This window comes from Bacillus rossius, assembly GCF_032445375.1.
Source record: "Bacillus rossius redtenbacheri isolate Brsri chromosome 4 unlocalized genomic scaffold, Brsri_v3 Brsri_v3_scf4_2, whole genome shotgun sequence".
In the NCBI taxonomy this organism is placed as follows: Eukaryota; Metazoa; Arthropoda; class Insecta; order Phasmatodea; family Bacillidae; genus Bacillus; species Bacillus rossius.
Window position 1 is genome coordinate 4,504,104 of NW_026962011.1, and position 14,209 is coordinate 4,518,312.

Here is a 14,209-nt window from a genome sequence, read left to right on the forward strand (position 1 = left end):
TTGTCAGTTTCCTTGCAGTTGGAACCTTTTTTGACTATATTTCAGTCAAATGACCCATTGCTACCTTTTCTCTATGAGGAACTACACTCTTTGGTGTTTTTCAAGAAGTCTGTTTTAGCTGATTGCAGCAGTGCAACAAAAATGATTGCTCTCAATCCCAAAGATCTTGAATTTCTGAAATCTGTACAAAATGTAGACATTGGATTTGGTGCAAAGTCTGCATTAAAGAATTGTAAAGATGTTGAAATCATGCTCTTCAAAAATGAGTGCAAAACATTCCTCCAACATCTTTTTGGCAAACTCTGCCAGAAATGCCCTTTGAAATTTAAAATTGTTAAGGGAGCATCCTGCTTGTCTATTATTATTTCAAGTGAAGTTTTGAGAACTTCTAGGATTAATATTGCACTTGAAGCTTTTGTAGAAAAGAATCAGATCCAGACTGTGTCAAGAGAAAGTACCTGTGATTTTGTGAAAACCCAGAAGTCCAAAATGCTGTGAAAAAATTTGACAGGAAAACATAAAAATTAGATACATTCCTTGTCAATCTACATACAGATTCCAGAATGGACAGTAGTAGGTTGATTACATTTTTCCAGAAAATACTAGTCACGTATCATGGGAATGCTGCAGTAAAAGAGGCTTCTCTGTCAACAAGGAGTGCCTTGTAGAGAATTTAGAGGAAGACTCTCTAGTTGCTCTACATAGTATTTATGATGCAATTTCTTTAGTTGGGAAATTATCTGACCTGGTTATTACAAAATCTTTAATTTGGGCTGTTAGAAATGCATCTGAGAGAGACAAGAAGCTCTAAAATCCAAACAGGAGGAAAAGAGTGCAGAAGAACAAGAGAAGAAAAACCTCACAATTGAAGGAACTGGAAATGTGTAAAAAAAAGAATTGTGGGGCAGAGTAAGGAAGAGATAAAGACACTGGTACTCAAGATAACAAATCTGGAAAAAACAGATAAAAAAGTTTTAAAAAAAGGTGTATTTTTGTTTAGAAGACTGATATACATAGGTATAACTTTGTGTGCAATTATTTACAAAATTAAGTATGTCTTTTTCTAAGGTTTCATTCATTCATATCAGTATTGTAGGCCAGTTAGGACTTTATAAACACTATTTATTTGTGAGATGAACATTAAAAAAAAGACGATTCATTGCCAGAAGTTGACGAACTAGTATAACATCTACCAATCAATAATAATATATGTTAGCCTACCATTGAAGTGTTTTATCAGTGTATGCAAATCATGTTGTAGAATTTTTTAATTTCAGAAATTAAGTATAGTAAATACACAATCTTCTCATTAGGATAACATGTCATTTTACATTTTGGTGGTCATTGGTAGTTTTTAGGCATAATTGTTATGCCTAATGTGTAATTTTTTTGTAAAAGTGTCAATTAGTTTAGTCAAAAGTACAAAGTAAAAAAAAAATCTGAAAAAAATGTTGCTATTTAGGTCAGTTAAAGTCACTGAAAAGGTCACTAAAATTGATTTTGTCACTTCTGTAGACACCCTGCATTTTTAAAAGTTTTGAAATTGGACATCTCTGAAAAATCATTTCAATAATTTCAATTTACAGTATCTATTAGTACTTACTTAAACATTTTAAGCAACCAGCAGAGCTGGATTACCTTATTTAAGGAGTTCATAGAAACGTTTGCAAAATTTTGTCCACGCTTATGACATTATCTTTAGATATTATCTATTCATTAGCTTTAAGGGTAGTTCAAAAGACGTGTGCATGTGTCACTTGCGCGGAGGTTAGTTATGTCCCTCAACAACAGCGCTTTACCGAAAATGTACTGCATTTTTTCTGTAATATGTTTGTTGTAAAGATTTCTTTGGTACCACAATTAATTGTATTTATGGTTTTCGGTATGGTTGTATGGTTCTGGTTCAGTTTTTCATCAAGAACCGTAGTTCCTGTTTCAGTTATTATTTAGAAAATAAAAAATTATTTAGAAAATAAAAAATTAAAATTTTTGTTCTACACTAAATATGAATAAGTTTAACTGGGCCATTATTTGGTTATTAAAACCAATTTTAAAACAGTTTTAAAAGAGGAATAAACTCTTTGTATGAACCTAAAACTATTTGTTTAAGTATTTTAAAACTAACCTCAAATTTAAAATAGGTAGGCCAAATATTGCTGGAATTAAAATCTGGTTGGCGAAGATACATTCTAATTTTCTGGTTCAGCATATTGGGCATTGTGCTCCTCCCTTTTTAAAAGGCGTGATGACGCACTTTCCCACACACTAGGACAGCATCTTTTCATCATAATGGTGAAACTTGACTGTTTAGCAAATAAAATACCATTATGCCAATTTTTACGTTATCCTTCGGTGTATGGGCAACAAAGTTGATGTATTTTACTAAACTTAAGACAGAAACATTGCAGGCATCAAAAAAATCTTAATAGAATTTTTATAATTGAAGCATTAATCAAATTCTTAACTTTCATCAGATTTAAAATTTTGTTAACAAAGGGGCTGTGATTTTGCATACATATAATCAAAAAGCTGATATACCAAATATATGTATGTATATATGTATGTGTGTGTGTGTGTGTGTGTGTGTGTGTGTATATATATATATATATATATATATATATATATATATATATTACCCTCATAATAAAATCCTTTTTTCTCACGACTATTACGTGCGTAAGAAATAACTACTACTAAAAGACTTAATTACTATGCAACTTCCTCTTAAACATTACAAAAAGACTGATTATTTACACACATAATTTTATATATACTAAAAAGTCTTTTAAAAGTTTTGTAAACAATTGCTCCGGAAAATTATCTTTAACACTTTGAGTGCTATGGACGTAATTTTACTTCCTTCAATTTCTTTTGAGAAATGCGACAGACGTACTGGTACGTCCATGATCTAAAAATACTTTCCTTTAGCTAGTCGTAGTATTACGTCCGCCGTTTTACCAAAAGTTCTTTGTTCATTTTAGTTTTGAATTCCACCGCTAGATCGCATAGGAATCAAAAATTCGGGCCGATAGAATCAATATTGTTTTGCTTCGGCCAACCTGACAGTACATTCTACGAATGCTAGGTGGCAGTGTAGTAGTTCTCAACTGCGCGACGTTGATGAAATAAACACATTTGTTACAGCTTTGTGTACTATACATACTGGCTTACACATACACGATAGTTTAGTGCTGTACACAAATAAACGGTACAGTTTTCTGATAGGCTCTTATGTTTGTAAGGATTGTTTTTGATATGAAAGAAGGAAAAATTCAAAACATTACATTTTTTTAAATTTTAAATATTACTATCTAAGTACGTTTTCTTTTTTATTTTTATTTATTAGTTTGAATGGAGCATCTTTTGTATTTATAAGCACTAACATATATATGTTGGAATTATTTTGGGGGCTTTCCCTGTTTCTCTACCTGTAATCTGTGTGTTTGAAAAGTCCAAGGGGACTTCCCTGTCTTCTGTGTTCTCAAAGATAGTAGGTGTTACATTTATTTGGGATTGCTGTGTGTGAATAAATAAATATTGTGGTAAATAGACATAAATAAGGTACCAAAAATGTCAAGTGATAAAAGTGAAAGTAATTAGCAAAATGAATTTTAAGATAGTGATTTGGACCCAGAATTTTTTGTATCTTCAGATTATACAGATTCAGGTAGGATATATTTATGTATTGGTTTTTATGTTTCGGCCTGATAGGGTTTTCAATTGACTGCGCAGATGTGCAATCAATGTATATAGAAAACTAAAAAAAAAAAGTAATAAAAATAATAAAAAGTATGATGCATGGTTTCAAAAATTTTATGTATGTATAAGTTTTCCTAATTTCAACAGTAAAAAAATATGAACATTGCTGCACTATGGTTTAGTAGAAATCATAACTGTAATATGGAATCTTACATTTCTTGGTACAGGAGCAATATTTGTTGCACATGCCTATTTTGCTTGTGATTTCACATGAAGTCCTATAGTAATTGAAATTCATTATAAGGCAATTTTTCTTTTCTACGTGGAAATCCTAATTCACTTTATTATTTTCCACAGACAGTGATGAAGAAAACGATTCTGAAAGTGAACCTGAGAGTATTAGAAGTGGTTCAGTACCAGGTGTTCGGGGAAGAAACAGAGGGCAAAGCAGAGGACGAAGCAGAGGTAGAACAGGCAGGTGGAGACCTTGTAGCAGAGGTACAAGAGGCAGCAAAGTACGAAGCAGAAGTAGAGAAAACAGAAAATCACGAACAGATTCGCAAGATGGGTGGACGGAAATAGATAGGATGCCTTCCTTAAATGTGTATTCAGGGGAAACTGGAGTTGTGCCAGAAACAGATTTGGATGAACACAGTGCACCACTAGATTTTTTTTCTCATTTTATAAATACTGATATCAAGCATGTGAAAGAACAAACAAATTTGTATGCTCGCTAAAAAATAAACAAGAAAAAACGTCTCAACCGAATCTCACCCAAAAGTAGATGAGCGAGTTGGAAGCCTGTATCTCTAGGAGAAGAAAAGAAGTTTCTTGCCATAATTATTCACATGAGCATTTCTGAACGCCCTGGTATGAAAGACCACTAGAGCAATACACCAGTGGTTTCCTGCAACTTTTGCCCTAATTTGATGTCAAGGGATAGATTTTTATCACTGTTAGCAAATTTTCATTTGAATGACAATGAGCACATGCAACAGAAGGCGAACCTGGGTTTGATCCTTTGCACAAAGTGCGCACCAACCCTTGAACTATTGCGTCCACTCCTTGAACTATTGCGTCAGAAATGTAGAACGTCATTTCAAGTTGCAGAAGACATTACAATAGATGAAGGAATGTGTGCCTACAGAGGCAGACTGTACTTCAAACAATACATGGCACAAAAACCCAGTCATTATGGGATAAAGGTGTACATGCTATCCGACTCAAAGACAGGGTATGTTTGGAACTACAATGTGTTTTGTGGCAAAGACAATGTAGTTACCGATGTTGTCATGCGACTACTGGATGACTTGGCAGGAAAAGGTCACACACTATTTACTGACTGGTATTACACACCCTTCCCTAGCTGTGCAGCTAGAAAAAGTGCAGCCAGGACTGGTCGGAACTGTTCAAAAAACCGGCTTGGTATGCCTTGGAGTAACAGGCAATTTACCTAAAAGCGGTTTGCCTAAACATGAATTCGTTACGGCGATTGGCCTAAAGGCGTTTTGCCTAGCTTAGATTTGCCTAACGGCTATTTGCCTAAAGGCGATTAGCCTAACGGTGTTTTCCCTAACGGAGTTCTGCCTGACTGTGATTTTCCTAACGGCGTTTTGCCTAACTCCGATTGGCCAAACGGCGTTTCCTAAAATGTTACTATGATGACAAAACCTTGTTTTGCCTAACGGCATTTTGTCTAACTGCGAATTGCCTAATGGCGTTTTGCCTAACTATGATTTGGCCAACTGCGATTTGCCTAATGGCGATTTGCCTAACTGCGATATGCTTAACGGCGTTTTGCCTAATGCCGAATTGCCTAATGGCGTTTTGCCTAAAAGAGGAAAAAGAGTTTTGTCTAATGGCAATTAGCCTAATGGCATTTTGCCTAATGGTGTTTTCCCTAACGGCGTTTTGAGTAACTCCTATTTGGCCAACTGCTTTTTACCTAACAGCGTTTTGCTAAACGGCGTTTTGCCTAAAATTAGACAAAACATCTTTAGCCAAAACGACCCATGCCCATGCCTCGTGCACTTCGTACTCCAATTTTACAAAGAGGGGAGCAAATTTTTTGTAGGAAAGGAAACTTGATGGTGCTTTGTTGGAAGGATAAAAGGGATGTGTACATGCTCACCACACGGCATGAGGCTAAGATGATAACATATAATTACAGGAGGGAAATTAGAAAATAAAACCTGCTGCTGTTGTCACTTACCATGCTAAGAAGTTTGGTGTTGACCTTTCAGATCAGCGCATGTCATATGGAGCTTTCAACCACAGATCTGTGAAATGGTGGAGGAAGTTGGCATTTCACATGATCCTTATTGGCATATCTAATGCGTGTATTATGTACAACCAGATAAAACCAAGAAAATTATCAATTACATCTTTTATGAAGCAGATTGCCTGTGACTTGGCTGTGTTCGAAGAGGACCCACAAGATGAGCCAAGTTGTTCTGGAGCTAGTTTGGCTAGACTCACGGGGAAACATTTTCTGGAGAAAATTCCAGTTCAAGAAGGACAGAAAAAGAAACAAAAGAAATGTAGAGTGTGCGCAGAAACAGGTAGATCAAGGACTGGCACAGCAATTCGCAAGGACACAACATGGCATTGTAGTGTGTGCAAACTTGCAATGTGTATTGAACCTTGTTTTCCTCTGTACCATTCAAGAAAAAAACTATACATTATAATGTACTAATATAATACAATTCTGTAGGTAACTAAAGAAATATTTTGAAGTGGATAACAGTGAAATTCATTAGACACATTGTGAATACAGTGAAAATTATTACTGTAATTTTTTTTTATATTTTATAAAAAAAGGTTCTATTCAGACATGTCTCTAAAAAGAAAACATTCAATAAATATGTGTACCCATATATATATATATATATAAAAATTGTTTTGTAGAAGAAGTTACAAACTTTCAAAAAATGTTTAGTGTCCAATTATTACTAAAATAATTTTTCATTAAAAATTATAAAAAAAAAATCTTAAAATGGCTAGTTTTTCTAAAAGGGAATTCAAGCCCAGCACTCAAAGTGTTAACTCAATGTTTCAGAAAATGGCTTTTTTTAATATATAGCTTGCACAAAAATCTCTCGCAGAGGTGGGGGCAATTAAATACAAAATGTTTACCAGGCTAGTTAAGTTTCAGTGCATTCTCGCTGTAAATTAATAGCACCAAATCACTCTTTATGTTTCTTCCTACGTCTCTTGAGTGAAACATGAAGTAACGAGTATGAATCCTATTGCCATTGAATTGAGGGAGGGTGATGGCAATACTGACACTTGAATTTTCTGCTGGTCAGTGGTTACCTCCGGGTAGTGCACAAGGCGGCCGTGTAGTTTTAAATGATGGAAGTTTTGTGAACCATGCATGCATTTCGGAAGTGTTCAGTTTTGCTTGAACTCACTGGAGTTTGTAATGTTGTGATGTAAATGTGGTTAGTTAAACAGGTGTTGAGTAGCAAGTACTTGTGATGAATAACGCTGTCTGTATTGCAGGAGGATGCCCATTATGGGTCCGATGGGTGGCATGGCGCCTGGGCCAATGCACCCCATGAACATGAATGCCCAGCCAGGTAACCAACCACCCTTGCCCCAACAGAACAAGCCACTGTTCCCAAGTGCTGCAGGGGTGAGTTGCATTGCTAGCTACCTTAGTGCTGTAGAAATAAGTAAGGAAGTTAAGTACCGAAATTAGCATGTGTACGCAAGTTTGTAATAAAAAATTTTTTTTGAAAAAAACCTGTGGGATAGATAACTTTTTTTTTGTGCTGGCACAAGTCGAACTCGTTTGAACCTGTTTGTCTCGTGTACAGCAACGATTGGTCTGTTATTTGCAGGCTGTCACAACATCTACACCAGCTCCTGTTGGAGCAGACTTCAAACCAATTACGTCGTCCAGTAGTTTGGCCCCGATTGGGCCGGTGAAGCCAACTTTCCCAGCCTATAGGTACTATTCCTCAATTTAACTAGACATGATCAAAGTTTATTAATTGTTATTCACTACTATTTTTTTTTAGAAATATTTGCACACCCCTATTCTTCATCTTCCATAACTACTTTTTTTCAATAACTACAAATGTATCTTATGAAACATTGTTAACCAAAATTCTGGATGCAGAGCTTATGAGAATAAATACAAATGTTTCACTCACTTTATGTCCAGAAAGATATTTTAAAGAAAATTTAAGTTAGTATAATCAATAACTATTAATACAGAAAACTATATACATGGGTTTTACAGTGTTAAGTGGGATATATTTATTTTAATCCTATTTATTTACTATTATCTGTTCTGTGAATTTACCAAACTTTTCAGTTGAGTGGGACAATAAATACAAAATCTTCCAAATTCAAATTATGAAAGCCAACAGTATTACAAGAGACAGCCATAATTTTATTATTAATTAAGTTTGTGGGTAAATAGACAGAAATTATCTACAGTCAAACTTTGAACTTCGTGATTAATTTGTGAATCACTTCAACATTTAATTTTAACTCAAATTTCCATACTTGTAGGTGCCTATATTCGTTCTGAGATTATTATTTTTTTTTTAAAATCATAAATTGATGCTATTAATTTATTAGTGTCAATACCATTACTGAATATTTTCTCAATATTACCAAATTTAAAGTACGTTATTTGTAGAGACATGAACTTTTTGCGATCGTGAATTTTCGTCGCAGAAACGTGAATTTCATAGTTTTGATGGATTTTCGCGAAATGGTAACAATTTTGGAATCTATTTACGAAATTTGAACTTTGAAAAGCATTTCTGTTGAGGTAATTTTTTTTTTTCATAACAGAACTGCTGCACGTAAATGACGTTTATTTAATAATCACAGAATACAAAAGCACGTCAAACAATTAAAATTAATGAGGCAGTCAACAAAAAACATACTTCATATTAATTGAATTGAAAATTAAAACCTTCACCTGAGTGTGAAATGTAACTTACGTAAACGTACCGTGACCTATCGGTGTCGTAGTACATACTAACCACAAAAGAGTGCATTCGGGGCTTTCAAATGTAGTTTATTTGGCTGGAGACAGAGAGCGCGCTGTGCACGCAAAGAGAACTATCGATATCACGCTACGTCAGTGGCGGATCCAGAGGTTCACCTCGGAGGGGGCACTCTAGGATTTCAGAATAGCCAGAGAAAAAATGTCTTAAAATTACTAAATTTGTATTTCATCTACTCACACTACACATAACATCCAACCACCAGATTTTATGATTCTACAAGAAATTCATTAATTATATTGAAATATTTTATTGGTTTCAGAAACAATCATTTTTGTCGGCAATATTAATGTAGCAGAAAACTGGTTTTTCGGGAAGGGGGGGGGGGGGCACCTGCCCCTGGTGCCCCCCCTTGGATCCGCCACTGCGCTACGTTCACGATCTCTATACAGGCATCAACGTAACCAAACATTTATGATGTTGATGCCAGAAGAGCCGGGCTGGATTTTCATTCTCATGGCCTACCCTAAAAGTCAAAAGAAAACAATTAGAAAATATTTACATTTTTAATTTTAAGTATTACACTAGAAATTTTTTCGTATGTTTACTCGTATGAAGCTGCATAATTGTCATCTTCAGAGCTGTTTACGTATTTGTCTAGAGCTCGTTCCCCGCCATTCCACCGATGTGTGATTGTTCATTTTTCACAGTTTACTGTATCTACAAATTTAAAATTTTTACAGTGGCTATTAATCACTCTTAAAATACAGCATTTAACTTCAGCGTTTGACTTAAGCTACGTATTACCACAGAGCAAGGCGTATTACTATTTAGTAGTGTGTTAAACGTAACAAAGTAAACAAAGAATGCAGCTTGCCGGAACAAAACAAGTGGCTAGCTGCCATGATGAAGCATACGGCCATGAATAACTTCGGTTACGTGACTGCGAATATTTGTCCATATTACTCTCTGACAGAGAGTCTCTGTCCTATGAATTTTAAAGAATAATCTATGATAATTATGTTGTTTGAAAGGTTTTTACATAAATAAAGAGTGGATTATTAAAATAGCTTTTGAAGCAACGTACCAAATTCCTGTTAATATGGCGTCTTGCGTGTTCGGCAATGTTCGTTTTACAACAAAGAAATATTGTGGAGACAGTTGGCCGTGAATTTCCAAACATTACATCCTAAATGTTTGTAAACGTAAACAATCGTTCTGAAAATAGCTGTGATATTTTAGTACAGATATTTCCGTTAAAAATCTGAAGATAAATTACTGTAAATGTTAACACGCGATTGTACACAAAGTACAAATATGAATTTGTTAATAAAAGGTTGCCATTTTGAGATGCTTCAACATTCACATTTTTACTCAAGAACAAATATTTTAATTTTCAACTTTAAATAATTGTGAATTACTGCAATATTGGATGGATTTATCGTTTTCCCCTTGTGAGGTAACAATGTTTTAGTTAATTTAAAAAATCGTGAACATTTTGTTTAACAATGTTTCTACTGTAGCTTTCAGCTTGGAACTAATGTTAGCGGTGCTGTCGTCTTGGGTGCGAAAATAATGCGACCTCCAATTTTTGCATCTCTCGTTTATGTAAAAATGGTCGCCTTATATTCGGACCAATATGGTAATTAAACTGTAATACTCTAACTTACAATGCAATGGATTTCAACTTCGTATCATTCGGGAAATAAAGTTTTTGGACATAGTCTTAAAATAGGAGGAGAAAAAAGTTTATCTAATGGAAAAATGAGATTCATGGTAAAAGTTTTTTAAATTGTTTCGCTGCAAAGTGCAAACGTGAATAACCTGTTAACTAATCAGCGGTAGTTACAGTTTGCTGATCCCTATGGATACTGTATTTTTAGGGCTGTGTGCAATGTTTACAAACATGTTTTCATGTTATTAATTTTTTGAATTCCCTTAACGTTTGTGTGAAAGGTTGGTGTTACTAGGCTCGTCACATATAATTACTTGTTTTGTTACAAGTTGTGATTGCAATTTTGTGTATGGTAGAAATCGGCAGAAATGCCGAAAATTGTAGAGTTCTCTGCTGAAGGCTTTCATTCCAGCGACAGAAAGATTTTGTTTTGTAAGTTCTGTAACGCATGTGTGAGTTGGGAAAGAAGAGAAACTAGAGTAAAACATATAAAAAGTGCAAAGCATATCAATAATAAAAGAATTTTAAGTGCAAAAGGCCATCCTTCAGCAAACGATTGGTAGCAGTTTCCAAGTTGTTAACAAAAGAAAGATACAGCGGATAATTTTGTACTCAAGACTACAACAGCATTTATGAAGGCAAATATTCCTCTTGAGAATCTACAGGAACCTGCATCAGAGACTGGATGCATGAATTTGTTGAAGATTAGTTGTAAATATGTTTTTTTGTCGAAAATTCTTCTACAGCCTTTACAGATCAGGCCGTATGTATTTACTAATTATTGCAAATCGGGTTTGACGCCAACAGTCAGAACATTGAGAGAAAAGTACGTACCAATAGCAGCTGAGGAAAGATTTGCCACCATTAAAGCTGAAATTGCTGGAAAATATTTAGCAGTTTTGGCTGATGAGACCACAGACAAGAGAGGGAAGTGCGTCTTTGTTGTATTTTTCCGCCTCATGGAACCAAATGCGTCTCAGAAAGTTTTTCTTGCTGGTGTTCATTTCCTAGAAGCTGCCAATTCTACCCATTGTTTCAGAGCTGTGCTAGATCATTGAATATATATAACGTATAGAAGTCGCGAGAGGATACGATTTATTCTGCCAGTTTTGGAATCCAAACTGAGGTAGTTGGAAGCTCCCCTGCCAGACAGTTATGCTTTCAAAAAGAAGGCACTCGTGGTTAGTGTCTCCCACGCTAGAGCGCTATAGTATCGCTTGTCTCAAGGTCGCGCGCGTATTATATCTCTCTCTCGCTGTCTCTCTCTCGCTGTCTCTCTCTCGCTGTCTCTCTCTCAATCTTTTGTATTTTGTTTCCGTTGCTGTGTGGAGAGCCAGCGCATTGACAAGGCGGGATGTTATGCTCGTCAAAACGATGCGTAAATTGTTTTAAGAACCGAAAGCAAAAAATAAATCCTTAGAAATATTACACAATTATTTAAAAACAGCCACATATATCAGTAACTCATTGGTGTTTGATTCCAGATGGTGTAATAATTATTGTATTTGAATAAAAATTGGTCCAATTGGATATAAAATAAATATTTTATTCACCAAATTAATTAAAGTACATCAAAGAATCCACTCTAATATATATTCAACCACATGTATGCAAAGCAGAAATTGTAAAATACCGGACACTATTATATAAATGGTTGATCAGTGTAAATCTGTGCACGAACTTAGTCATACATTCATAAAAAATTTAGTAAGCTCTAACACCAGTAACTCGCATTATACAACACAGTGCATTAAATTGCATTACAAGTCACATAAAAAAAGTTAAAAATGGTTGGAAGTAAAATAAAAATATCACAAACAAATGATTATATGTACTTATAATTTCCAAATAATGAGGGCCCAGTAACTTCGAGTTAAGTTGGTGTATAAAACTCTTGCGAAAAACAGTTCTCTGTATTCTATAGTTGTTTGAAGAGTTTATTTACATGCACAAAAACTTTCAATGTAAAAAAAGCCACATAATCATCCTATCATAGTCGGTGACATTTTTGACAGGTCGTACAACGAAATTTGAGACTTTGACATATGAATTATGTGAAGCATTAAGAATTTGTGAATCAATAAACAAAACTAACACATATTCATGTAGTGCAAGACTAGTTAATCATGTATTAATAAATTTTGTTTATTTTACAGTAAAATATTCAGCGGCCAAAGACTTGAGCCGTCGCAATAAATGTAATTTAAAGCCACCTTAAGTGAAACAGACTGTGGCTAAATGGGGCACAGTAATTTTGAGCGGAATTGTAATCGTGCAAGTTCCCATGTACCACAGTTGTATTTACCTTATATTATATGTATATGCACAATAAATTTAAATATCACTTAACAACTTAAAAAAACAAAACAAAATGAAAACAGTACAAAATAAATTTCTAAGAATTATTTCATTCTAAATATCAGTATATAAAACTCTTCCATTGTGTATAAAAATTTTGTAACTTTTACTTCCGTACATTCTTAACGATACGAAACATGCACAATGCCATCTAATGACATTTAACAAAACTATTATGTTATTGTCCATAGGTATACGTTACGTATACGTTTTATACATTAAGTAAAATAATCTCATTTTTTTAAAACATTAACTAATGTAAAATATTTCATTGTCGAGCTTTTGCAAACGACTTACACATGTGCAATCACTGACACGTATAGAGGGAGGTTTATAAATTAATGACTCGTTAGAAAATGTACGTGTTTGTTACATCATCTCTGAAATATGTAAAAATATGATCGTGTAAAACGCAGAGGAATAATCAACTGTCATATGTCAGGACTGAGATTATTTGTCAGAAATGTTTGTTGAAAGCTTTCAAACTAGCAATAGTTCTAATGAAGGAATAGCCCAGTCAAAATATGCTAAAATTTTGCTCGTAGTCGAATTAAATCCGATATTTTTGTTACACTTTAGACGTAGTTAGTAGTGTCCAGGGGAATCAAAATCAAAAGTCCTGATGAATAGGAAGTGAGGTAGTTAGAAACTAGAAAGGATTATAAAAAAGGCTATTGTTTTTGATTGTTAAAGAAGTATTTCGTAAATGATTAACCTTAAAAGAAAACGTTTTTAATAAAAAAATGAAAGAGCATTAAAAATCCTATAAAAGATTATTTTCACTCTTTTCATATCTCCAATATTGTTTGAGATAGTTTCGCTTAAAAAATGAGTTTTTTTATTTTATCTCAAACCTTTTTTCCTATAGCAACTGACCTATATATTTGTGAACCGTGCCTCTCGTATGCCAAATGCTTTCACTTGACTTTACAAGACATGTTTAAGCTAAAGTCCATGATAATCCCAGAATTCAACATTTTTGCATATCAGGGTTACTTCTCAAAGAAAAGAACTGATAGCGTTTGGTCAGACAGACCACAGAACAGACTTAAATGCGTAACATGAAAATTGTTGGAAGCCTCACACGAGGACGAGGATTCACTGATAAGTTCTTGAGCAAGTGGACCTTGGGGATGACTGCAACTGCATCTGTTCATCATTGAAGAGTTATGCGTTACTCATTTTATATCTTTTAACTTGATTTCTGACAATCTCGAAGAAGTAGGGATGCCACAGATTAATCTCTGCGTAGCTAAATAATCACCCACCATTTCTTGGATCACAACAAATCATGTCTATAGCTAGAGTCAAGATTTTGTGGTGTTATTTTAAGACAAATTTCGGTGTAAAGAAATAAAGATTTCGGTGTTATATGGTTTTATTTTTTTGCTCAAAATACCCACGGCAAAATTTTCTTACTTTTCTGTACGACATGCAAATTTATTAAAACAAATATTAATAAACACTAAAACCTCATGATCTAATTACAATTAAGTTCATTTGCAAA

The 14,209-nt window shown here is 34.3% G+C and overlaps 1 protein-coding gene across 2 annotated transcripts in view; it reads left to right on the top strand.

Moving 5' to 3' along the window:
- Positions 1–14,209, top strand: part of LOC134541999 (BUB3-interacting and GLEBS motif-containing protein ZNF207) — a 71,480-nt gene that overhangs the window by 15,312 nt on the left and 41,959 nt on the right. For both annotated transcript variants that reach the window (XM_063385778.1, XM_063385779.1), the window contains exons 5-6: positions 7,204–7,336; positions 7,545–7,654. In XM_063385778.1, coding sequence (XP_063241848.1) covers positions 7,204–7,336; positions 7,545–7,654 — 243 coding nt within the window. The remainder of the gene's footprint in view (positions 1–7,203; positions 7,337–7,544; positions 7,655–14,209) is intronic.